We start from the raw sequence: 27,949 nt of genomic DNA on the forward strand, positions 1-27,949 counted from the left end.
GCACCATCCCCAGTAGGCAGCAATTGCAGGTCACTGCTAAATGTCATCTGTCCTCAAGGGATCATCTTATCTACTGCATGATCAATGTAAATAAAACCTTCAGCTAATTTTGTCTCTTAACAATCTCTTCAGCTTCCCCTTTAACCCTGCCTGTGCATGTTCAAGCCGTGGGGTGGCAGGGGAGGGGAGCACGGCAAAGAGAAGAAGGTACCTCAATGGAACTGGACATAAGTTGTTTTTTCATCGTGGTATAAAACAGCATCTGCAACAACTGGTAATTTCACAATGTTTAGAAGTCCTTGTTTCAGACTCAAAGGTACTAAAAGTTACTCTTTAAGACAAATAAGTATTTACCAGTATAAACACTTCAGGTTTCTAGTAACAAGGTAGGAAATGTAAATCTTTAATCATAATTTAAATTAAGTCCAAGGAACCTTTACTGTAAATTTTACATGAAGAAAAGTACTAATTTTATCGTGTCCTAACAGTCCATACACCTGTTTAAAAATAAATGCTAGATCATTTACTTACTCAAATTCTTAAGACACAGAAATAAATTAAGGAAATAGTTCGGTTTAATGAAATAGTTTAACATTAGACTCATTACCTACATACATTTTACATGCTAATTTTGATAGCTGAATCCTTTCAAAAGCTTTTTCTTTCTCCCCCTCCCCCCAACTGATAATCCTTATGTGATGAAATAAAAATAAAAAACAAACAAACAAACAACACTTCTACAAAATCTAGGGAGAACAGGAGTTTATTAAGTTCTACCCATCTGAAAAGTGCTGGTGAAGAGTTGCCATTTCATGCTTTGTCTATATAGAGAAGTCAAAAGAGAAATTGTTGCAAAAATCATCTCATTTGAAAACTGAGTGTTTCACCAGAACTTCTTACCATTCCTCAGTGAACACAAATGTGAATTTTTTTTTACATGAAGCTAGACCTTTTCATTTTCAGATGCAACATCCACACTTTCAAGTTCCCTCATGACTATTAAAATACTTTCAGGCAGTATTAATATACAGAGAAGCAATTAGTCATACCTTCAAGAACTCGCGTATCCCACCTCTAAAAGTGCATGATTTAAAACATTAGTAATGGCATATTTTGAAAGAACATTCTTATTCAGTATTAATGCATGCTATTATTACAAAAGTACCCATTGCATATTGTAGGAACAATTTTGTAGACAACAAAAAAGCATGCTGAATGGTATCAGATCAATACAAATCTGGTTTTAATGAGGTTCAAGACACTGTTCAAGTCCCATTAAGAGCAGCTTCCTCCAACCGTGCCCCAGTGTAGCTTGCACAGGTGTTAAAAAAAGTTTTGCACTAATGCGGCTTAGACTGGCCTCAGATATTTTCAAAGGAGGGCTTTAAGACTGGACCTTGAATTCTAATAATCATTCACTTAAGGTGTTTAAATAAAATATTAAAAACCACTAGAAGAATTAGGCATAAAAGCATGTTAAGTAACAAATTTAGGCCTAACTAGCAGAGCATACAGGTATTTACACAAATGCTGATTTGTTGTGGTCTTTAATATTGAAAAGACATCAGAATGTGAACCATGTGCTCAAAAAAAAAAAACCAAAAAACAAACAAGACCAAACCAAACAAACAAAAACCCTGGAGAAGAGTAATATATAAATCCCATGTCAGCACAAGTGCAGAAGTTATAACCCAATATAATGGGTCCGCTTGGTTTAATGTGAAGAGCAGTCACAAATAAACCAGTCTATCTGTAGTAATTTTATCAACTGGATTAATAAAAATATTTAAGTTAAACTGCAAGTAATCCACTCCAAGTCAATAGGACATTTCTATAAAGCAGTTGATGACACCAATTTTCTAAATGGATAATGAAATACACAGAAAATCCAAGATGAAAGAGCAGATGAAGACATGAAGCACGTTAAAATGATGCAACGAAACAGAGTATATAAATTAAACAGGAATGTTTAATCAAGACAATCCTTTTTTTTCTTTTTTTTTAAACAGAGGTTCTTCAGGAAATATTTTAATTGGAAAAGGAAAGCCTATTCCCACAACAGTGAGGCCATTTCTTTCAAGCAGCTCTGTTGTACAACTGTTACCAGGACCCTAAACAATTTAAGTTGTTGTATATTGATAATTCTGAACTAAAAATTTTTAAAGTATTGTATAGATTTGTGCTCCACATATCGCAAGCAATTAACAACACAAAGAGAGATTCAATTCCTCAGCTAGAATACCAAACTCTATACCAAGTATTACATGTACACAATACTTGCACAGTGACAAGCACAAGAAAGTACTAGTTAAGCACTTACCAACTCTTAAAACCCATTTCAATTCTCCCACACCACCCAGTCCACAATTTAAGGCATCTCCACACAGCTGTCCATCCACCCACCCACCCACTCCCATACACACAATTTATGTTGGAGGCGTTTACTCTTACAAAAAAATCACTATGTCAATCAGGTACCATTTATTATTTTTCCCTATAACTGTGTCAGCATTGAGATATGACAGTTAAACCAGTGTTAAATCAATACAATATTTACATAGCACAGCACATTAAGCTTGAGACACTCACTTGGGGGATAAAACCACATTTTAGAACAGGACAAAGGTCACCATTATTATATGTTTGAAAACAGCTATTTACAGGTCCCTATGACATAACTATAGTCTGTACACTGTTCCAATGGGGCAGGCAGAAGCAGGATAGGCATTTATTTTGAGGGATTTTAAACATACGATTTGGAAGCATATTATTATGCTACCCTGAACGCCATAAACCACCTTAACATTCTCCAAGGTGGTCTCATATCCTAGAATGGCATGTCCAGCTGATACAAAACAGAAAACAATGTTTACTTTGTGGAGAATTTTTTACTCCAGCTATTCAGTCATCTGAACTTTGAAGGCAATGCGTCCCAGAAACTTGTCACGGTCATCTTCATTTTTTAAATTAGGTGAGCCCAGGATCTTACACTCAATTGCTATTTCTTCTTTGGTACTGTTGGAGTTAATTGCTAGTTGAACAGCCACTAGAGGCTGTAAATAGTGAGCCTAGTAAACAGAAAGATGGGGAAAATATTTGAGATACCAGAGTAAATTAGCATTTAAATTAACATTTAATCCATCAGAACAGTTAAGAAAAAAGCTAATGAAGAACCCAACTTTTCAAAGTCCAATCTGACTCAGTTTAGACTTTTTTCCCCAAAAATCAGACAGTCAGATACACATTCTTCATACTATTTCTTAAATAATACATTCAACATAGTTTAAGTCACAGACAATATCTTCAAGAGGCACATGACTTTACCCCTTTCTATTGCATTGGGTCCAATTGTTCTAGTAACCTCTACCTCAAACAGCCTCTGAAATTATAGTCTTCCTTCCTATCCATTCCATTGTCTCTTCTGTTTGTTTCGGGTTTGAGTTGTTTGTTTGTTTGTTTTGGTTTTTGTTTGTTTGGTTGGTTTTGTTTGTTTGATTATTGTGAGTTTGTTTTGTTTTGTTTTTTGTTTTGTTTTGTTTGTTTGTTTGTTTTTGGTTGTTTTTTTTTTTTAATCTGCTATAGAATATAACTTTTCTAGCACAGTTTTAAGTGGTTTTTGCCAAAAGCATAATTCAACAAATACTAGTAAACTAGCTTCCCTTCCATCCTATCGCATTTATTTCATTTATTTCTTCAGCAACAATCCATTCTAAAATGTGTTATCTGATTGATAGCTTTACACAGAAACCTTTCCTTGAATATTCTGACAGTATCCTGGTCAATCATATTTGGTGGAACAATTACAATTGTTGACTCCATTCCCTATAACAAAAATTAAAATTTACGAATGAATGCAAAATTTTTTTTTTTTGTCAACCCAGTATTATTTCTCATGTCTGATTCAATTAGGAAAACTTGAATTCCCTTGTAGAATGCCTATGAATTAAATAAGAGCGTATTTATTATACATTGTTATAGCAGTATTTCATCCAATATTCATAAAGTATTTCCATAATTTATTTGTATTTTTAGGTCAATACTGCTGACTGCTGATTAAGCCAGTGGACTGAATATGACACTACAGTATCATACAAATATAAGCCTTAAATTTTGATCAAACAAAATTTTGTGTTAAGATTTCCCCCCCCTCGTTAATTTAAGAGACTCCTTAATACCTTTGTGTTGGTTTTAGGTTATCTTTTTTACATCTCTACCAACCAAAGCACTACAGAATACGCAAAGTCTCATTTACAAAGAATGATGGGATGGAAGCTGATGTACTAAAATCTTTAATGTTAAGTACTAGAAGTAGACTGAAATAACTGCTTTCCTTGGATGGTGATTTTACTAGATCATAAATTTTCCTGTGCTCTTATAAACTTCACACTGGGAGGGGGAAATGAAGCTAGGCAAGGCTGACTCAAAATTCTCGGGTTTTAACGGTGATACCACACTCAAGGTACTGAGTTTTCTAAAAATCAGAAATAAAATTCCTGTGTTTCCTCAGAGAAGTCTTCTCATCACCAAGATTTTTCAAATAGGTACACAAATTTCTATGATGTTTTGAAGACAGCTGATAACAGAATGGACTTTTACTCAATATAAAATTTTGGGGGAGGAGGGAAGAGAATCAGCATCCTTATTAAGCACTACAGATCATCTAAAAAAATTAACATCCCCTAGGATCAGGGAGTTGGGCTCATTGTGCTGAGCAGCAAAAGGCAAATAACCATTCTGGACCACAAAACTGTAGATATTAGTACTTTTATGGCTCCTACCGTAGCACAAGAGCAGCAAGATTTTTTGAATCATAACTGCTTTACAGAATAAATTCAACAATTACATATTGATATAATATAAAAATTCTGTTGCATAGCCAAGAAATCGAGCCAGTCTCTTGAAACTTAGTTAAATACCTCAACCTCTTACAACTCTTCTTTTTCACAGTATGCTGTTATGAGAATTGAGCCTCACATAAGCAAAAATTCCTCAAACCACAGCCCCTATCCCACATATCAAAATGATCACGAGAGAACACTGAACCAAAAACTATTAAAAATTTTTTAATCAAAAAAAAAAAAAAGTAAAGCTTTTTCTTAATCACTTCAAGCAAGGAATAGCATTGAGTGTTGCCTGACTTCATTAGTCTGCTTTCATAATCTTTCCTTTCCCATCAGTACAGCAGCAAGACAGGAATTTTGTCAGGAAAGTTCTTCATCCCGTCTTTGGTACAAACTACCTCCTGACATCTCAAGACCCACTGATGCTGTGTTTTGCGTTTCTTAGGGAATCAGTGCTCTCTTTCCCTATTCTGTCATTCCAAGAAGGGGACAGAGTATGGGATTGAGAAGGGAATAGGAGATTCTGCCTGTTGGAAGCACAGGTTGACAGTCTTTCTCTAATCTTGTGTGTCTAAGAAAATGGATGGTTTACTAATTCAAAAAGTCTGGCAACAAAATGGAAAACACAGAACTACCCATAAGTAACATGAAAGCAAATGTTGAAGAAACACACACTTCTTCCTCATTAGTAAAAGCCATGTGAGGATAAAAAAAGGTTATGTGAAGTGCTACAAGTAAATATAGAGTACACTGGAAAAATAACTGATAAAGGAATAATTTAGTACACAAGTCACTTTGGGGAAATTACAAACAACCACCATGGTATACTATGGATCTGTGTTTAAAAAGTACTTATATCTTCAGTGGTGAACAGTGAAGACATTTATTAGATTAAATAACTTGGACAATGAGAGGCAATATATTTGACAGAAGGTACAGATTTTCTGTATGCAGTTATCACAAACTGAAAAGAAAAAAACCTCAAGTTTGAAAAGAAATTGGGAGTTTTAACTATGTCTTCTGTGTCTAAAAAGTAGTGAGCTTTGGGGTTTTTTAAAATGTAAGTGTTCTTCAGTTAGATAAATAAAATTTATGTCAGAATACAATAAGGATAGATGGAGCAAGCAAAAAAAAAAGGTAAGAAAATTTTTTAAAAGATAAAAATAAAATAAAAAAAATATAAATCTATCTACTACCTTCAAGTGCATCTTCATAAAGCAGAGCAAATAGAAAACATGACCAGAGAGCCACAAAGAAATATAATCAACAATAACATAATGAATTATAAACTTAATATCCTATATATAAACTCCAAGGATTAATTATTAGAAACTGTATTGTAATCCAAAGAACCAGTTTATTTTTCCTGCATTTCCCTGCATTCAAAAAGATTCCAAAAGATACCAGTGACCAAAAAGTGTAAGATGCCCTTAATACTGCTAGTATATAGCCTCTTCTCCATTAGGACAATGCCCAGTTTATTTCCTTATGTCTGCTAGAGCATCAAGCACTGTGGAATTTCTGCATATGTAATATTCTTTATGGATACCTCATTACAAAGTTCAAACTTCAGAATCAATCTGATATTAATAATTGTAAATGTAAACAGAAACAAAACATATACAAAATGAAGACCACAATTAAGGCATACTTACGTGTAAGCTTTTCCCATAGTATGGAAAGTACATTAAGTCAATCAAGCCTTCAGGAGGAAAATAATTTATCTCAACCATGCCTTCTTCCTGTGATTAGAGATAGCAACAAAATTAAAAGTTAACATCTGCTTGCGTAAAAATGAATACAAATTTATAATTATAACCCAACGATAAAGTGCAAGATCCCTAAGAAGAGGCAACTGAGCTACAGACTCTTAGAATAACTTCCAAAATAGATTTTTGGCAAACAGTTACATGCTCCACACATCTGCTACAGTAAGGATTATGAACAGTAGTATTTAAATTAGTAATCAAGTCAAGACAGCTTGCATTCATGTTTCCCTTATGAGTCAAAAAAAAGGGGAGGGTAGGAAGAGGATATTAATTGCAATGAATAATTTAACAACAACCAAAAAAACCCATATATAAGCTAAAATCCCAAGTATCCCTAAGCAAGCCTGTGTATTTTGATGAAGCAAGAGCACATCTGTAATTAAGGTAAAGATGAATTTCTGCTTAAAGGCAGGTTTTTAAGCCTCTCAATTTGGAACAATACAACCCTTCACAAAGAACTATAGCCCCCTCCCTGCAATGGTGTATTATTCCTAACATTTGTTCAGCTAGTCTTCGAGTACAGGCTACCTAAAAGGAAACTCAACTCTAAAATGGTGATGTTATTACAGCTTCTGTGTCTCATCACCATCTTAGAGGAACAATATACACATGCATGCTTTATCATTAGACCTTCCCCTATAATCCCAAATCTTGTAAAATAAGAAGCAGCTATCTACAAAGTTGCTGACTAATTTCTGACTAGGGAGTCACCCAATCTGTGAGATACACAAAATATGTACATATGATTGAGCTGTCCCAGACACAGGTTATCAGTATTGTGATACAAAGACACATCTTCCTATATACAGTATTCCCCAGTACTGTGTATCCTGACAGAATGTCAAACTCCCACAAGCTCAAATGACAAAGAAATACCCACATCTAATGTGACTTTCTATAAAAAGGTGAACGTATTACCATGATAAAGGGAAACACCACTAAAACAACACCCCCCCCAAATTCTAAATGTATCTTCAGAACATCACTGCTTGTTCAGTGTAATTCACAAATTGAAAGTGCATTAGTAACTTTCATTGTTTTTTCTATACTACCATATGCAACAGCTGCAATTTTAAAAAGATACACTACAAAGTTCAGAAGACAACTGCAGTAATAGAACTAAGCAAAAGAGGAACAACAAATATAAAAAAAAATAGTAAAGAATAAACCACAGTTCAAGAATACCTCCTCTTCCTCCAAAGAACATACAGTATGGTGTTTAGGATATGGCCACATTCTTGTTCGTTTGCAGTCTAAATTATTGCAATTCTTCAATATATGTTTATTAAGTGTTTTGGACCCTAAGCTAGCAAATATAATTACTAAGTAGAAATACATTGATTTTCACCATTATTCCTTATTTTATGTAAAGCTCATGCAGCTGAAAATACTAATTTTTCAAATCTATTTCTGAAATAATGGTTAAAAAGTTCAGAATACAGAATAACAAAGATAAATAGGAGAAGAACTTTCTGGAGCAGCTAAACACAAGGCATGCATGCAGTCATAAATATATACGCATTAGGCTATCAATGCAATAGCAGCGAGTTTCTGGGACATGCAACTGTCTGTCTCATGCAACTGCTTTGGGGTTTGGGGTTTTCTGTAATAATTAATCAATCCTAATTAATATCCCTACACAATTTTAAAAAACCCCAACACCTAAACAAGCTGCATTCCCTGAGAGCCTCAAGAATCAGTCCTTTAGTGAGTGTCACTTTTTCTGCTTACCATTTACAATTTCCACATGTTCCAGGCAGCCAGCAATTCTAAAAATCAGACCACTTAAGCTGGACAGATAGACTTCCACCTCACTTACTGGGTCTATTAAGACTGTGTCTTAGAATAATTTTGCAGATGTTAAAATAATGTACAAAGACTTAAGGAAAGAACTTGGGCAAGACTGGTCTGTAATCATTTGAGAAGAAACGGTATCATTACACAAGAAAAGAAGAAGTATCCATTAGTAGAAACTGTAAAACATCTAAGATTTCTGTCACAAAAAACAAGGTAATTCAGATGCTGAATATGTTGACAATAGCAAGGCACAGTGTCATTCATACAGCCAGTTTACAAGAAATTCCTTCTTGTAAACTAGAAAGCGATACCTAATACAAAGTCAAGATGGTCACTAAATAGAAGCAATATATATCTTTTGGAATTAAGGCAATTCTTATTTTCTGTAATTAAAAAAAAAATATATCATGCATCAAAGCTACAAATTTTCAGTAAAGGTAGTTTTATCTTGAAAGAATACTGCTGCAAGATGTTCCAGTGCACATGAAATTGCGCACCGCCAGCCCCAAACTAAGGACTTAAAATGCTGATCTTCAAACTTCTTGGAAACACAATCCTTTTTTGGCTTGTTTCTCTTTGTGGAGATCCTCAAGACTACAGCAGCTCAGTTATTCCAGAGTGCAGGAGGAAGAACTAGCTGTAATTAGTGTCTGACACTGCACTCCTCCAATCTACTGAAATTACAGTGATGACAGCTACCACTATGTGGGGTCAGAGGGAGAAGAATTCCCAACTATCAAGTGTGCTGACTTTGAAATCACAGATCTATCTAAAATTTTTGTATTTTAAAAAAATCCCATATGAGAAGTGCAAGGAAAAGAAAGAAAAATCGCCTCAGAGGAGAATGCATGAAGAACATAAATTTCAAAGTGACAAAGACTGGCAGGATGTGCAGACAGAGCTGTTAGCCTTATTTTGTATTTGAGAGACTTGTCCATTAAAAAACAATAACAAATAAAAAACTTTTAAAGTCAGATTATGTTAAATCCAGGCAGACACTTCTCCAGATTGCTCTCAATATATGTAAAGCTAACTATAAAGAACAAGAAATATTTAAAAACACAGATAAAGAGGAAAGAAATTGGTAAACAGAAAATCTACAGGGTAAAAAAGATTCTGCTCTGTAATGGAGAGAACATGACAGTAGGATTTCCGCTCTGCTCAATTAAATCGCCTCTTAAGCAAAATCCATCTTTGTCACTCAGATGTGAAATTTAAAATTACTAGTAAGTTGCATTTGTTCTATGAACTGCACAAATATGCTCATACATTCCATGAAGCTAATATCCAGCAGAGGGTTTATGTTGAGAAACATGTGTTTGAAAAATAATAGAAGAATTTTGCTTTTGCTAAAAGTAATTAAACAATTACTTGTTTAATTGTTTAAAAAGGGGGGAACTGATCTGAGGAAACACCAACCCAACAGCCCCCCCCCCCCCCCCCCCCCCCTTCTTGGGATGCTCACCAGATGGTCCATATCAAAGGGCGGTAACTCCTTTGCAATGGAATGAGAAAGAACAGAATGGGCCATCCCTGGTATCTCTTGTCCTTGACATAGGCTAAGCCTTAAAGACAAAGGAGCTGAAAATTAGCCCAAACTTGAAGGACAAGGTGTTTGTGACCACAGGACTGAGTTTGCACAGAAGTAAGGGTCAGCTAGCGAACACAATGAAGAAGACTACGAGCCTTCATCTGAAGGCCCCTGTCCACAACCACCAGGGAGCACTGCCCAAGCGCGACGGGAGGAATTTGGGGTGGGGGGATATGTTAATGATTTCACAGAACTAATTGTAATATTCCCTCCCTATCCTTGGAGTAGTGATGCATATGTATTAGAGTAGATGAATATGTAACCTTTTATACAATAAAAGGGAGCCCCTCTGGCTCCAGGGCGCGCCATTGCACCCAGCACTGTATTCTTTGCTCCACTAACTTTGTCCCCAATAAAACTTTTTTTATATATACGTGGGCTTGTTTCTCACGTCATCTGGATTAAACTTTGTAGTACACTCTGAATTCTTTTAATCCACATTTGCTGACAGCAACACAGAGAGAGAAAAAAAAACACAAAAAAACAAAACGCCACAACAGAACATATCAGTTACTTATAGGCTAGGTAAACACCCTGAATAAGAGAAGCAATAGAGAAGTACATATGATCACTACACTTCAACTTCTGTTATGAGCCAGTATTTAGGGAACATTCAAATACAGTGGCAGATCCAAGGCAGTTATAAATTTGTCTGCAAAATGCACAAAATCCTACTGGCTATCCTTCTCCACCTTTCCAGTGTGCACACAAGAGGGTCACAATTCACATCCTTGAATCAACAAGATCCAGAAGAGCCACAAGATATTATTTCTAGGTAAGCATTCACGTTATCCGCTACAGAAGAGGAAGAGACCATTACACAGTTCATATTCTAAAGAGTCAAAGAAATAAAAATGGAATTGGAAACAAAGCCTCATAAATTGATTCAAAGAACGGCATAATCCTTTAAATTTAAAGTAAGAGTTTCAGTAAGCAACGTGCATAACAGGAAGAAAGATAAATTCTGTAAAAATGAAGCACAGACAGAAGGAGAAAATGAAAGTTGTTGATGCTGCTTCTTTGTTGTCTAAAGAAAAAGATGAATTGTAACCAATACTTAAGCTTTTCTAAACAGGTAAATCATCATGAGCTAGGGCAAGAATAGGATAATTAAAGATTAAATAGATGCATTCAAAGTGGGAAAGCCTGACAAGTATCTTCCCTAGAAGTCACTCAAGAACTAATAAGATTAGTAATCTTAAAATGTAAAACCACCACAGCTGTGTAGATCAGAGAAATTCTAACTGGGTATGGTAAAAAGCAGTACTTCGTACTGCAAGGAAGAGGATGCAAGAAAGTACATACCATAACATACAATGCAATTTATTTGTAGTATCTCAAAAGGTAAAAAAACAGCAAAAAAACCCACCATGATCAACCAAGTTGTTATCAAACTCGTTCTTTTGCTAGTGAAATCAGCTGAGAGGATAAGAAAAAGTACTGCCTACAATTTTCTCAGTATAGCTTTTACTACTGTAGAAGGAACTTAGTTGCTTTATTCTAAAGAAACAAATAATTCCTCTAACAGAACAACATTTTTTAAGAATGTACACAAATCAGTCTCAAATAAGAGAAGGAACCACCCTTACTTGCAACAAACTGTCATGGGGAGATCAAAACTTTCAAAGACTACACAAAAACAAGTATTAAAATCTTTGCCTACCACAGGTACCTAGGATGAAGGCAGGAACACTTCCAGTATTTGTCTCATTAACTACTGAAATTTCCCAGCCTACATTTTATCAGTCACCTCAAGGGAAAAGCCATGACTCCAGCCCTTGCTCAAGCCACTAACTTACCACAGTTTTCACCGCTCCCCAAGCAGTCTAGGAAAAATATCCAGATGTCAAAGTAATTATTATAGTTGCCATAAAACATTATGTGTAAATCCACTGGTACACAACAAATTTTTATAGATTAGTCATTATTAGAAGTAGTTTATACTTGATTTGAAGGCAAGTTTTACTTGAACAGTAACATTAGTTTCCACACTGTGTCTTACCCATCATTTATAAATTGTCTAAGGTGCACTTGCAGCATGGAGAAAAAATAAAAATATAGGTTATGAAATGGGAAAACAAAATACAATGCACAATAAATAAATAAGTATGACAACAAATAACATGGATGCACTCTAAAGCAAGTCAAGTAGCTCAAATACATCTAAAGATGAAAAGACAACAAAAAGGATTTTTGTAAGTACACTGAAGAAAATACACAACTAAACTAGACATACAGTAAGATGAAAACAAGAAAAAAAAAGTAAAAAGCCTAACAAGAAAAGAAGAGTGAAATCAATGTTCTGACACAGTATATGACTTCACTTTTCATCCTAATCACAAGGAAAATTAACCACACGCTTATTTCTTATATTCAGAACTGACCTTAGATGTACAGTGTATACGTGGTTCTCCTTCAGGCTTCAATCCAATTATCTAAAGGAGAGAAAGTTAAAATATTTATAGCCTTTATTCCCCTTTCCAGTTTTACAGAATGAATTTGAACTTTTCCTCACTTAATATGACAGAGTTCATAGAGGGAGAAAATCTATCTAGTGTCATTTTTATATGAAGCACAATTTTAGACTAGGACTAAGATTTAAAGCATTGTTAAGTTATAGTTCAAGTAGTTACAGTGACCACAGAAAGGAGTATTTTCTTTCTTGACATTCAGCATGTAACAATAATGGCTCAAACCAATTAGCAGTTCAAGTAACGTATAGCATCACTGAAAAGTCAAATACCTATTCACTCAGAAAATTTTTCATCACCTTACATAGTTTAGAAGTTACAGAATGCATTACATTCTAATTACATTTCTAGAATGCAGACATGAAGTAAAACACACTTTACCTGCTCAGCAGTTCAGAATTTGTTACATAGAACAGTAAGAACCACCAAAGAGCACTGTACTCCTTAAAACATGGGTTTCAGATATTTTGACACAAGTAATCAAAGCCAATACTTCTAAGTATTAGAATGCTCAAAAAGCTCACTTCATTTTGCTTCCTGAAACACATGAATTGCTAGACATTTCAGTAAATTACACTATTCCAGAAATGCCAATACCTTGTGAAGCAAACTGAACATGTATTTCAGTGGTTTTATACAGTAATTTTTTATACAGTGGTAGTTGGGAGCACTTGTACTAAGAAAAATAAGTAGGTACTTACTCTGTTCATTTTCACAAGCACACAGGGAGTTCCTTTAGAGTAGCCAAAAGTCTTATCCTCCTTTCCAGAGCATTGTCCAAGCTCAGAGAGGTTAAATCGACATGCCTTTTTAACAGCGATATCATTCTGATCAAAAATCCTTCCTGGTGTACAGTTTATGTTTTGGGATTGCTTTGAATCATCATATGCTACGAAACAAAATTAGTTTGTAAATCAGTGGTATAAAACATACAAGTAGCCAAAAATTGAAGAAGCCTAAATAAACATCTATTTTACAGGTGTTATTTGTCTAGGCATTTTCTCAAAGGACTATTTTTGCATCACTGTCTCTTACATCCATCTTAACAATCACTTTTTCAAAGCCTATCAAGAAGTGGCACTGTACTTGAATGAAAGAATAAAAAGAGTATTACAAAAGAAATAATGCTGTCCTGCTTTTTGAGTTGTATTAATAATAACTTAATTTCTGTACACAAACTAATTCTAAACTAATTATGTATTCCAAACTAGTAATGTATTAAAATATAAACAATTAACTTTTTACCTGGAAACCAAGCCAGTTTTCCCTTTGCACGTTTCTTTTATAAACACACAGGAAAACTTCAAGTATTTCAATGACTAATATTAAATTGCCTCTACATTTACATCAGGAAGTATAACTGATGTTATACTAACATCCCAAGTTGTTTCTTACTTTTTTGTGTTTCAGAAGTACACAGATCACATTGTCGCAAATGCTCATCTATTCACATTTAACGTTTTGTGGTTTTGTACCCCATCCTTAATCCCCACCCCCAGCTAAGCATAAACAAAGTAAAATGAAAAAAAGGGAAGTTCATCTGCAGTGCAAGGGTCCAAAGCCCACTGAATTGCAGGAGAGGCATGTAACCATGAAATACATGCATTCCTCCCAGGAACCCCCGGCAGAGGTCTGAAAGAAAAGCCTACTCATAGAAGCTTTTAGTAGGCATCAAAGCTACAAAGCAACTCATGCACATAAGTGAGATTTTACAGCACTTCCTCAATTATGACTTACAACTTTTGAGGGGTTAAATTTACTAATATTTTAAATTTATTTTTGTATTGTGAGATTAAGTGTACATACAGGCACATATATAAAATAATGTACAACAAACTAGTGATTTTACCATGCTTCAGTCTTGTCCCGTGTAACTTTTTCTCCATGCTTTAAGTTCAATGTTTTAATATTTCTGCTCATATATACTGTGTTATGAGGGTGAAAATGAATAAATTCCAATTAATTTAATCCTCATTTTTTGAACAGGCAAACACACAAGTTCTGAAGACTAAACGATTCTTACTCAGTTAAAAAGCCATTTAGATGAAGTCTGATCAGTTAAGTCTTGATAAACTTTTCCTCCAAATACATGACCTATGTAATTTTACACTGAATTCTTTTGGCATGTGTCATTTCTACATCTTTTTAATAACACACATGTCTAGAGTAAACCTGAACTTGCATCAGTCTTCATTAGCAATTCATAACTACAAGCAAAAAAGGAAACCTATGTACTCAACATTAAGACCCCTGAATTACTTAGACAGTTGTGAGCAACTTACTTACATTCAAGGAATTTTCTAAGTGTAGAAACATATTCTGCATATGACTGGGCATCACTCTTGTTAAAGTAAAATTCCAACGCAGTGTCTGGCTTTGGTGAAATCATAAGTCCTTAAAAAGAAAAAGTGCAAGTAAAGAACTGAACAACTTCCCTTTCCTACACCACTCTAACCTACTCAAAAATCATATCCATAATTTGGAAAATACCTATCTGTAAAGAAACATCAATGTTACCCCTATATTCCAGAGTACTGAAAGGTAGTTTGTGTTTGAAGCCAGTTATCAAAATCAACATCACATGAATTCTTAAATTCAACCCAATGTATAAATGCAATTCACAAACCAAACCCAATTGATTAGGAATAGCAAAATCACCAACTTAATCACTTTCAATCAAATTGATTCATTTCCCACTTTCCATATTCAGCAAATTAAGCTTAAAAAATAATTGAAAAAATACCCCAAACCACACCCAGAAAACCTCCAGTTAAAGCCATGCTTCAAAGCTTTAGACAACATAGACTGAAGCTCCAATTGCATTAATCTCATAGAAACCCACAAGAAACAAAGTATTTTTTTACACTTTATAATGCATAAAGGTGTCTTGAAAGATTTCCCAGTCAAAACAGACAAGCCAAGTTAGTTGTTAGTCCTTTCCTCAAACAGAAAGTTTAGATGTAATCTGTTTCACAGAGGACACAAGAAACTTTATTAAACCACTGCATGCCCATCACTTGAAAGGGTACGCCTTAGCCAGGCGGGGGTAACTACCACCACTCTCGAGGTGCCTCCCAGGCTGCTAGCACCGGGCACTGCAGCAGTCGGGGTTCCCCGCTTGCTGCAGGGGGGCCTAGGCTGGCTTCAGTCAGCTGCTGGCCAGGGGTGCTGGAACAGGAACAATCGACAGCCAGGGAGCCAGGACCGGCAGGACAAACAGGGACACGGATTACCGAATGCTGAAGTCCAGCTTTGTGTTGAAGGATGAAAAAGGCAGACACTGAGATGGAGTTTGGGCCCTTGGCAGAGGTGAACTGTCCTTCTTCCCAGGATATGGGTAAAGAAAGGTGCAGAGTTAAATCTTAGGGATTTTTTTGTAGCAGGTGAAAGCAAAAGGCACACTCCACTCTCTGCTAATACTTACAGCTCTGTACCATCAGGAGTTGTCACTAACACAGGTACCTAATGCTACTATTATTCATCACAGCTTCAGTAGCAGATGAAATAGCACTACACCACCAGATACTGCAGAAGAGATTAAATCTGTTCAAAAAAGGGCGTATGATTGATTGCTTTATTCACACTACCTTAAGGTAACTCTTATTTAATAGAAATAATTAGAACACATGAAAACCCTGCAGTTGTGATTAACAGATGAGTGTCCATGCATCTGTCTCTTCAAGTATAGCTGAGAACTGATATTGCAGTTTCACAAAAACAAACCATCCAACCACAAAACAGAACAACCTATTTTTTAGCACATTAGTTTTCTTCTAAGTTAGAATATTAAAATGGACCGATCAACATCAAATTTCGCATAAGGGAAGAATTTGCAGTTATAGCAGCAACTAGTTGTATCAGCTTAGGATGCTTATCCTCTAGGAAAACCAATTAAAACTAGATTCCCAGATGAATAAAATTTAAGGCAGAAACCAAAACTTATCTCCCAAAATTAAAAAATAAAAATAAAATCAGGCCTTCTTTATACAAAATAAACATTTAAGAAGGTGAGACTACAGTGGGAAGATAAAGTTGGATAAGTTGTTTTAATGTTGGATTTTTAATACGTTAATCACAGTAAGCTTTTGGAAAGCATATAAAAAGTGCAACTAAGCGGACCAGGTCTATTAAGGATTCACCTATAGAAATGACCAAATTTCTCATCTGAAGGCAGAAATTATTACAAATACTTTAAATTGGGAAATAATAAAGGTATATACTAGAAACTTACACAGACAGGCATCTTTCAGATTCTAAAAAAACCCAGATATAATTTAATGCTTTTTTACTCTACCTTTTTTGTAGGATTTCCAATAAATCATAAATTCTCCTTTCTGCATTAGCAGCAGTTAAATTATTTCCAGGCAAGCCACAACTACATGCCTTAACGACTAACAGTCCATATAAAACTACAAATACCATTTTTGACTGCAAATTACTTTGCACCATTAGTCATCTTCCGGCCTCCACACTGAACTGGGATTCAACAAAATACAAGATAATTAGTAACAGGGCTGAAAAATCGCTGAAAGGGTTTTACACACTATGGGATTTTGGGGGATGAGAAACTGTTATTACCTATAGAATTATACTGTAAATGAAGGACTTAGATGCTGTTTTTCAAAGCGAATATGACAACGTAATTAAACTAGTAATCAATGAATGAAACAATAATTTGAATAGATTTATTGCTTCAGGGGAACTTCAAAAACATTCTAAAATGAAGGACTGCTCCAGTTCCAGTGGATCACAGTCTGCCTAGAGACTGTGGTATAAATTCTACAGAAAAAGCTATTTGAAGGACTGATGCATAGACTGTAAAGATGCAGGATTCAGGCTCTTCTAGAGGAACAAAATTAGCAGCCTCACCATAAGATCACATCTAGGATTGTAACAGAGATTACATTACCCTACAATTCCAAGAGGGATTTTTAAAAAAAAAGTTTAATCATCTGGATTTGATTGATACTATTATATCCCAATGTACAATGAAAGTCAAGTATAAATTATAAAATAAATCAACTGTGAGATTTCCAAGTATGTTTAACACAAGAGTAAAACCTTTGACCTACGCCATCCAGGTTTTGTGTGTAGAATTTTTTTTATAATTTAAAGTTTTACAGCCAGGAACATGACATGTTTCACTGCAAGTGAAAAATGACAGAGTTAAAGAGAAACATTAAAACAGAAATAAGCAATTTTATTAACTTTTATGTATGAGTAATTAAAGACATTGTTAATACAAAAATTTAATTCAGAAATGTTATAGGAATTCTTAAATTAAAAACTAATTGTGGCATACTTTTTTAAACAAACATCCCTTATGACTTACTTTAAAACAAAGGAAAATTAATACCCTGAACTGCAAGAGGTACAAAAAAAAAAGTCACTCAAGTCCAGTATTGAGTCACAGCTACCCACAGCTTCATCCACTATGAGGGTTCTGACTACCACAAAGGAAATGGGGAGAAATGGTCAACTAACTCACCTTTTTTTTTTTTTTTTAATTAAATAGGTCTATTGTTATTATTATGATTTCCAGCATTTAGCTCATTCTTAGCTTGAAAAACAGCACAAATCCTCAAGAATCCCTTATAAGAAGAGGACACTTGTTAGAGAAGGCCTGAACACTACATCAGAACAAGTTCTGTTCAGAATCCAGAGACATTCATCATGTTGGCCCAACTGCAACTTGCTCACACAAAGAGTACTGTACCATGTGTTGATGCAGCTGCAAGATGCTGATTAATTTTGAATTTGGAATTCAAAAAAAAGGAAAAAGTACTTTAAAAAATAATGTCATTAACTTCCAACAAAATATTAATGCTGCACAGTCATTTAGTTTTGTTGTGTTTTAAACATAAATTTGGTCCCTAAGCCAAGTCATTATAAAATTTTAGATATTTTATCAAATTTTCAGGTGGCCTAGTCATTTAAGTTGCATATACAAACCAAATACTCAGGCAATCTCCAGAAATAGTAATTGGAGAACACTGATCTTTCTGGTGTAGTTAAGGTATGCAGAAGCATACTTTAAATCTTTCAGAGTGAAAATCCTTACTTTTTTTTTTCTAGTATGCAGATACACCAAAATAGAGCCTTTAACAACAGATTTCTGTGATATATTTAAAACAATTAAAAAAAAAAAAGTAAAAACAGAAGGAAAAATATAAAGAAAAAAGACAACCACCTTATTATTCATTTTTATTTGTGCAGGGTATTTTTTCTGTCACAAACAGCTCCTTGAACCAGTCAACAATAAGACTTGGATGGGCATGTACACAAAGGAAGAAGTAGTTCCAGGAAGAAAGACACCACTTTTAATGGCAGCTACGTGTTACGTGGACTTAGCTTTATCATAAAACAGGACCCTCTCTCTTCAGTGGATCCCTACATAATAGGTCAACAGCCCCTGGAATCCACAAACTTTCCATGCTGTTTGAAAGCTAACTAATACTATAATGAAAACTCTGGAAATGCCTTTGTATCATAGTCCTTACACGCTCTTGAGGAGACTACCCCCACAGTACAGCCTTCCTGTACTTCAGAGTATGAAATACTAATCACAGGTGGCCTTCCATCTGATCCAATAGAACTAGCTTATAGTATCTTTAAAGCAATTTGATTAAATGATAAACACACTTCTACAACATGTTGTGTGGATGTACAGATAAAATTATGGTCTACTTACATTACAAATTCAACTGAGAAGAACTTAGAGAAAAAAGCAGCAAAAGTTAGCACTTATACACAAAAAGCTACTGACTGAATTTATGCTATAAATGTATATAGCTTGCCTCACACCAAGTTTAACCTTTGAAACCTCTAAGTAACTAATAATCTCAGTTTCCCATAGGCAGATCATACTTCAAACTCACTCTCAAATGAAACTCAGCTGTTAAACCAACAGAGGTTTATGAAAAAATAAATACACTGTTACCTGGACTAGAAATCCGGTCACGGTATTTTGGTATATCACTGCTCAGTGTCTGAAGCATAACCCACATTGTGAATGTGAAGAGTGCTGCTAGGAAGCCATAAAATACCAGATAGAATAGTAAGATCAAACCTGTGAAGAAAAAGATAAAATTACTATTTTTGTTTCAACTAATTCCATTACCTATTTTGAAAATCAAAACAGGAAAGAAACAATGCAACATTTGATTTTGTTTATGCCTCTAGCATACATATGTATTGCACAGTGCAGAATAATGCATGAAAAACCATTTTCTTCATACTTTCTGGCTCTAAAAATTTACAAGGCATTTTAGCATCTCTATTTTTAAGAAAGAAGCATTAAAAACCACCCTTTGGGCTATACAGGAAAGCTAGCAAGGATGACTAAGCACTCCACTGGAAAAAAGTTTCACTTGTTTAAGGGAATTACAGCTTTTTATCTGGAAAGGAACAGGTCATAGCAAAGATGAAAGAACTGAGTGAAAAGGTAAAATTATTACGCTGGATCCAGAAGAGGTAGGAGGCGATTGGTGCTCTAATAACTTAGTAGATACCTGAGAGAACTCCAGACAGAGCATTCATTCACAGGTATGTCATGTTACAAGAGATTACTCAATGTGAAAATGTTTTCTTCTGCATGTTTTTGAAAAACAAACCAAGCCTTCTATTCAGACTTATCAAGTCTTGGCCTAACACATCCGCCTGCTTTACCAAACTACCTTGGGGACGCAGCAACGTTCCTGGAATTCACCAGTTACACAGACATTACTAGCTACAACCTGACAGCTGCTTAAAGAAGAGCTCCTCAAAATCTGAGGAAACAGCCTAGTATGACGCTGTACCTCTCCATCACTTAGCTACAACAAATCACTAAGTGAGAACACTACTTGGGAAAACAGCTTAAAAACTTACTGTGATTAAGTGATTTTATTTTATTCCCTGTTCTTTTTTTGTTTTATTAATTGAGTATACAATACTAATCTAAAAAAAGAGCATGTGATTCTGCTTTAAGACTGAACGCTTGAGACTTAAGGACACATGCATAGACATTGTCAAAAAGAATGGGAGCCATACAAGTAACGAAGAATTCATATGCTTGCACAGCCAGCCATCTTCAAAACCCTCAAAAACATAAGCAAATGATTACACAAATTCAACTTTTATGAAATATCCTAGCTATAAGGCCCCGATCAGGAAGCCAGAGATATGACTCAGGTAGTGAAAAGCACATCAAAACCATTATGCAACATTCTACCACTGACACTTTATTATACAAGAGAATCAAGTGCAGCATTTTTCACCCTTACATTGAAAAGGAAAAATCAAAAGCAACTATACCCCAGTGAATGTGTATTGTCTACTGGAAGATGACAGAAGGAAGCCTAACCCCTGACTCCTGACCCAGAAACTATGACTGCATTTTGCACTGAAATATTTTCTAGTGTACTACAGCCCCCCAGTAATCCATGACTGCTAAAATGCAAGTAAGTAGCTGTATTACTGCTCCTGAAAGAATTCAGTGTACTTATATTAAAATAATGAGGTGGTTCCCAAAGTATCCTTACTGTAACATAAGTTCCCTGCAGAAACTAGCTGAATGTTACAGAATTTTGGTTTGGTTGTAGTTTTCAATTTCACAAGTTGAGAAAGTTACTTACCAATCTGCAATACCTGAAAGCAATCAGCTATGTAAAATAGTTGGGAACCACTAAGATGTAAAATACAATGCAGTGATTAGAATTTAAGTAGCAAAGTACATGAACACAAGACCAGGCTTACTCTGTAAAGAACAAGACAGCTAGACATCTATTATAAACTATTTCTAAGGCTATTTAGAAGCTGAAAAGAGCATATAAAAACAAACAGTGGAAATCCTAATCAACAAAATTCATTCCAGAAGTTCCATCTGTATTTGACACACCACCAATCTGCTTTACCTGTAAGCTTACAACTGCTTTCACTGGATCCAAAACAGAACAATAATCTTCTGATTAATAACCAATATATTTTGGGTATCACAAAACAAACTCACTCCCTTACAAAACCTTTGGTCAGCTCTCATGTTGATCCATACACATTAATCAATTATTGAATACACTTTCATCAAGCTGTCTAAAAAGTACACTTTCCATCAAGTGACCAAGACATTCATCAATCAGTTCCAATAAAATAGAAGCTTGACACTTAAGACAAGACAAGCACCTTCTGTGTCAATTAGCATAAAAGCAAGGAAAGTCGGAGAAATCTTTTTCATTGAGCTATTTCAGAATACACCTGTATTTTAATTTTCAAAAGATAATGCCTAACTTCACTGGGTAAAAAACAAATTTAAAAAATCCCTGTCCACTTGTTTATTAGTGATGGGCATAAGAGCACCACAGTGGTGCACTTCTCAGCAGATACAGCCCTAAGTATAGTACTGCTTTGGGCCAATGCTACTGTAACATCTGCAATACTGGCCTTGCACCTCGTTTTGAAGCACCCTGAGGAGCTGACCCAAGCCTGCTGCAGCTCTCTTGCTTTGCTCCCCCAGTCGAGGCGATGCTGCCTACGCACCCACAGCCTCTGCTCCAGCAGGGAAGAGGGCTGCCGGGGTCCCGCTCCCCTGCCAAGAGCTGCAACAGGGCAGGACTGTGTATGTAGGCAGCCCCTGGGGAGCCCTCCTGCCCACAGAGGGAGTGCCAGTGCTAGGGAAAACGAGAGGGATCCCAATGCCTAAACCAGTGATGGACTCTGCATAGAGACTGCAGTGTGAACAGTCCCTTACGGAGTCCTTGTCTCTCAGCAACACTGTATCCACCGGGGCTGCAGCAGTAACAAGGCTAGAAAGACTTCCCATTCACAGCCCCAAAACTCCACTAACCTCCTGCAGTCCATCAAAGCACGCGTGCACACACACACACACACAGATTATTTTTAATCTTTATTTTAATGCAGCCTGTAATTGCACTGCAGAACACTGACCATGAGACTAAACTGCCCCATTTATGCTACTTTGCCACAATAGAAAGAGGGGGAAAAAACAAACAACGAAAAAGCCCTCTCCAACTTCCAACAGCCCCAAACTGAGTAAACTGCTCTTTGTGAGCCTATTAGTATTAATTATCCTAAGCTAATCACAGTGAGCAAGCCATAACCTGTCAAGAAGCTCTGCCAAAATAACTTTACATAACACTGGATTCCTTGTCAGGAAACAATATGTACCCAAGTTACAGTGGAAAGCTATCCTCCGCATTTACTCCAAGGAAAGTACAGCTACCACATCTAACACAAAACTCAATTCAATTGTTGCAGAACATCTTCCTACACCAAACCCTTTGAGACTCTCGGTTTTCAACACGAAAACTATCAGAAGTTACACACAGACAACTGCCAAAACCAAAATTCTGCATTACAATTTACATTATGTACTGGTTTTGGTTTTTTTTTTTTTTGGGGGGGGGGTGGGGTGGGGTGGGATGGGAGGGGGGCATGTGTTTGGTTTTTCTTTTTGCAGGGCATCACAGTACCAAAATCCCTTCATATCCTAACCACATGGATAAGCAACAGTCAAATCTGGAGAACTGCTACTTATGAACCAACATATTGGTGCCATGATTAATTGGAGTCCATTTGCAGGGATCACAACACTTCTCCGCTGAGAAAATTAGAATTTCTGACTCTGGTGAACGCAATATACCACATTCCTGGCCATCATTTCCATGATGAATACAAGCTCACCAAATGCAGCGCAGAAGCACTAAACAGCATGTCAGTATAAACACTCTCACAACAGACATGGAAGCAACTATTCAACACTACCTGCCACAAGGAAAATGAAACGCTGGTTTTACGGTTTGTTGGATTCCATGAGGCACTGATCCTATCACCTGCATGATCGTTCTTCAGTATCTTTAACGAGTGGGATTTAAATATCTAAGTAATGTTACTGGTGACTACCACCAACTCCAGCAACACCAAGAAGGACTTTTAGTCCACCTGCAGACAGATTTCCTTGCTTAAACTAACATAACTATACATATTAGATAAGCACTAATTTATTCCCTTGACACCCTTTAAAACTACTGTTTTCCAAATTCTGGGGATGGTAAGGGGAGGAATAAAGAGGGAAGGAAGAATTCAGAAAGAAAGAAAACCTCAGTCCTGTGTTACAGTTTATTTCACAGTAAGCCAGGGCTCCACATATAACATGGCTAAATGCTTCAGGAGACAATAAAAATTGTCAAGTGCAACACTTGCAAAGAATCAGAAAAGCCAGTCCTTAATGTAACGATTAAGCATTTACAACACAAAAAACCCCCAAGCCCCCAAAATACCCTCACTATAGCACCAGGGCTTACTGGTATCTGCAACAAGAGAAGGTAAACTGCCTTTCTTCAAAGTGATCTGTGTCGTGGAAAACAAAATATTCTACTGATTTCTCAAATACTCATTTATTACGATAGGCAGTATCATGGAAAAGTTTAGTAACGATTTTGACTGCAGTCATATTCCTGGCTGTGCAGGAATTTTTGCATGAAGTGTTCATCTGCCAAAACACAAAAAAAGAGCACCGTGTCTCTCTCCAGTTCACAACTTGGATGTGTAAGTACTTCTACTGCAATGGCAGTCACACCAGAATGTTTAATATTACACTACCTGTGAAGAAAGCTAAACCACAGCAAAACCCTGCTCAAAACACTGATAAAGAACACAGGAGAATCAAGTCAGAAAAGGAGTTAAAAGTTTAACAGCATCCTGTGTCCCAGCAAGAACTCAGTGAAGACTAAATAGAAGCAAAATTGGATCTTTTGTTATGGTGATTGACAAGACAGTATATCCATTGACATGTCAGAAAGCTTTCCTAAGAATAAGGTGTTCGATTTTGTTGGGGTTTTTTGTTTTGTTTTGGGGGTTTTTGTGTTTTTTTTTTTTTTTTTTAATTTCAAGCACATATTTGTGCATCGAAGGATACAGCTAAGCATCCAAAAAAATAATCACTTGGTCTGAATTTCTTTGTACTTCAAGACAATGGCACCTTTACCTTTACCTTGACACAATTACCTTTACAGAAGGGCTTAAATAGGCTTGACATGACATTTAGTGTGACCATAAATTAAGTATTGCTAGATTCTATGTTGCCTATTTTTTTTTCTTAGCACAAATTATTTTTCTGTAATCTTGTGTAAAAGGAGTTTCCTGTCTATATTTTAATATTATGTACACATTTGAGTGTGTAGTGAGCATGCCATTACAATACTTTCATGATGATCTCACTCTGTTCTTGCTATAATGCTAGGCGGGCACAGCACCTTGCCATTACAGGCAGAGCCAGATGCTGATCTTCCTTCTACTTACAGGAAGACCCCACATGGCAGTCTTCCAAGTTGTCCTTCCTCTGCCCTACTTAATCACACCCTGTGTGGATCCTCAAGACCCATCCTCCTTCCCTTCACCTCTGCGAGGACTATCAGCGCCCCTTATGCCTCGTTGCTGAGAACACCACCAACTCAAGTCATCAACAGTTTTTTCCAGTATTTTCTGTCTCTTTAATACAACAAATGATTATGCCAGATAATAAAAAATGTGTTTTGGTGGGGTTTTTTATGCTAGATTTGGATACTGATTTGTGATTCAGATTGAACTATCCCTCAAATCGGCAAAAATCTCTTATTTTTTACAGCAAGAGGGAACAGTACAGGGGTTTTACCAAACTCAGAGGCAACTCTTCACCAAACTCTAAAAGGCAACATATCTCTGTTACACGACAAATGAGTATAGGAGCTGCCTGTGTTTGATCTCTTCACAAACCCTGGTGTAGAAATGGCAGATGAAAATGCGTACTCCAATGCCATAGTACTCAGATTCACAGAGAATCACTGCCTTGAAGTTACAATTTACATAAGCCCCCAGGACTGCCTCAGACTAAGGCAAAACGTGAACATACTGTGAGGAATTATTTAACAGTTTTTCTAGTGTTTCTGTTTTATTTCTGTGAGGAAGCTGTCTTAAGACAAGAGAAATACGCATGGAAGAATCAGAGCCAAGTGAATTCTTAAGATGCTGCCCCTGGAAACACCACAGCCCAACAGACTGGCAACTAGAGCTCTCCTCTCCTACCTCCCCGCTGCCTTTCAGGGGGGAGACCAGCAACAGAAAATGAACAATGGTCAGGGAGACTGCTCTAAGCTCACATCAGTACTGCAAAGGCAGAAGTGAGACCAAACCCTGCTAATTTTTCTGTGACAATGGAGCCACTTAATGAGTGTTCTGCAATTAAAAATTAAAAACGAAACAGAAAGTCACACACCACCACCACCCCCCAACAGTCGAAGACTGTAACTTACTTAATATATACAATTACATTAAATAAGCACAATATGTTAATCACAAAACATCAGGACAAATAAATATTGATGAAAAAATACACTGACAATTCAATGTTGCTGAACCTCTTAATGTCCAAGCTAAGGAAAAGGAATATAGCACCAATCAGGTACCAATCACCTAAACCATTTAAGAAAACTTACCAATGAAGTAAAATTATTCAAACTGCTAAGCCTATACAGTTTCTCAATATGGAAAAACATCTTTTATCAAGGGAGCTGGTTGTAGAAATTTAATTACCAACCAAGTCATATCAATTGACCTTGGACTAGCACAGACTAGTAACATTGTAAGAGACTTATCCTACTACATAGATTTAAACAGAGAAGGTTGTTTCAACTTCACTTTTTTAATAGAAGTTACAATCTATTTCTAATGTGCCCACAGTCTTTGCGCTCCTCAGACTCATGACACAAACTCTTGCAATCCATACACCCATGCATCCAGCCCACACACTTGAGGAAACCTGCCTGTACAGAAAGATCACCAGAAAACAGCATAGTGGAAATTTCCTCTCCTTTGCTATTCAACTGGCAGAGTAGCTGCAAGCTCTTATTTCCATCTGAATGGAGGAGAACTCATGTCAGAGCTAGGGCCCTCTTTTGATAGACAGGAGACATTGGCACCGCAAAGAACGCACACCCCATGCACAGTCTGCTTAAGGCTCCTCCTCACTATTTCAACATTAGTATTCATTGAGATTGTGTCAAGGCCAAGGATGTATTGGCCTGTTCCTTTACACCACGCTGAGATTCTTGTTGGTTTTGTAAGCACAACTATTAAGTATCCCAACTACATCCAAGTTTTGGGAGGAGACACAGCATTTTCTGAAGTCAGTAAATATGTCCCATGAGGACTGAAGAAACATCCTAATATTAAGCGTTTATACAACAGTTTAATATGAGAAAACATACTCTGAAAATCCAAATATTTTTATTTGAAACAGCAAGATTATGATAACATGCTTTCCAGCTCAGAGGAACGCAATGGGAAGACTACCTGAAAACAGGAAAACAAACACTGCCTTCACAAGCTTTACTGGAGAGTGTTCATTTAAAAGCCTCATTTACGAAAAATAAAAGGCTCAGAAGTCCTACGCTAGAACAAATTTAGCACAGTGACGCACGATGACACACAAAGATCACTCTTTTTTAGACTATCAGGAATTAGGATTCATAAACTTTTGGGTTGGGGTTTTGATTTTTTTTTTTTCGCCTTCCCTCTCCGATCCGCAGCTCCCGTCCAACAGTACAAAGGCGATTCGCGCTCATTCATTCCCGGTTTCCTGCGCTGCTGAGAGCGGGGGGGGGGGCGGCGAGGAATGGATGGAGAGGAGCAGCAGCATCGAGCTGCAGGCCGGCTGCCGGCAACCGGGAGCGGTACGCGCGGGGCGGGAGCCGGCCCCACACCTCCATGGCGGAAGCCCGTCACGACCGCACCGAGCGGCCCCCGGAGTCCCCCCGTCCCCCCACCCCCCCCGTCCCTCCGCGGAGCAGGCGGAGGAGGAGCCTGCGGGCCCGCTTTGCTGCATTTGCGTACTGAAGCGGGAGGGTGAGTCAGCTCGGGACGCGCTCCCAGAAACTCCTCTTCCTCCCCCGGCCCCCACCTGCTCCGGGAGGCGCCCCCGCCCCCCCCAACCCCCTCTCCCCGCTGTCACGGCCGGAGCTATTTTTAGACCGGCGGGCGGCAGCAACCCCGGTAACGGTTACCGGGGCGCGCGCGCCGCGGCCTCGCGGGCCGCCTCACCTGGGCGCCGCGGACCCCGCGGGGGCCCCCCCGGCCGCCCCTCGCCTCCACGGGCGGTTCGCCCGCCGCCCCGAGGACAGCCCTTACCCCAGCTCTTCGCCGTGCGCCCCAGGAACTCGCCGCTATTGGGGTTGTAGACGAACTGCCGCCACTCGGCCATGCTCTGGCGGAAGGGCTTCTTCGCTTCCTTCGACATGGCGAAGCGAGAAGCGGCTGCGTCGCGCACCCCGGCGGCAGAACCTCCCCGGCAGAAAAAGCCGCAGCGAGCCCCTGCTCCCAACCGCTAAGTAACTGCCGCCGCGGCGCCCGGCGGGAGAGCGGGCGGGGGCCCCGTCACGCAGGGACCTGCCCTCCCCACCTCCGCGGCGGGGCGGGACCCGCCGCCACACCATTCCGCCCGCGCCAGCCAAT

The 27,949-nt window shown here is 37.4% G+C and overlaps 1 protein-coding gene across 2 annotated transcripts; it reads right to left on the reverse strand.

Moving 5' to 3' along the window:
• Positions 1-747: 747 nt before the first annotated feature.
• Positions 748-27,886, reverse strand: ATP1B3 (ATPase Na+/K+ transporting subunit beta 3). Of its 2 annotated transcripts, XM_042795389.1 has the most exons (8): positions 27,626-27,886; positions 19,410-19,538; positions 14,756-14,863; positions 13,171-13,358; positions 12,383-12,433; positions 11,798-11,824; positions 6,497-6,583; positions 748-3,068 (listed from the first exon to the last, which is right to left on the reverse strand). In XM_042795389.1, exons 1-8 carry the CDS (start codon positions 27,732-27,734, stop codon positions 2,898-2,900), a joined length of 870 nt encoding a protein of 289 aa, XP_042651323.1. In that variant the 5' UTR covers positions 27,735-27,886; the 3' UTR covers positions 748-2,897. The 2 variants fall into 2 exon arrangements, with proteins under 2 accessions (XP_042651323.1, XP_032861310.2); XM_033005419.2 differs by lacking the exon at positions 11,798-11,824.
• Positions 27,887-27,949: the final 63 nt, after the last annotated feature.

This window comes from Tyto alba, unplaced genomic scaffold (genome assembly GCF_018691265.1).
Source record: "Tyto alba isolate M040663 unplaced genomic scaffold, T.alba_DEE_v4.0 Super-Scaffold_10, whole genome shotgun sequence".
Classification (NCBI taxonomy): domain Eukaryota; kingdom Metazoa; phylum Chordata; class Aves; order Strigiformes; family Tytonidae; genus Tyto; species Tyto alba.

Bases quoted from the DNA above. Each gene is read 5' to 3' on its own strand.
- ATP1B3 (XM_042795389.1), bottom strand. From the start codon at position 27,734: ATGTCGAAGGAAGCGAAGAAGCCCTTCCGCCAGAGCATGGCCGAGTGG. The intron at 11,825-12,382 runs GTCAGTTCTGAA...TATTTTTCCTAG, and splicing joins GTATACACTGTACATCTAAG to ACTGCTTGGGGAGCGGTGAA. The intron at 3,069-6,496 runs GTAAGTATGCCT...TCTGTTTACTAG, and splicing joins ACTATGGGAAAAGCTTACAC to GCTCACTATTTACAGCCTCT.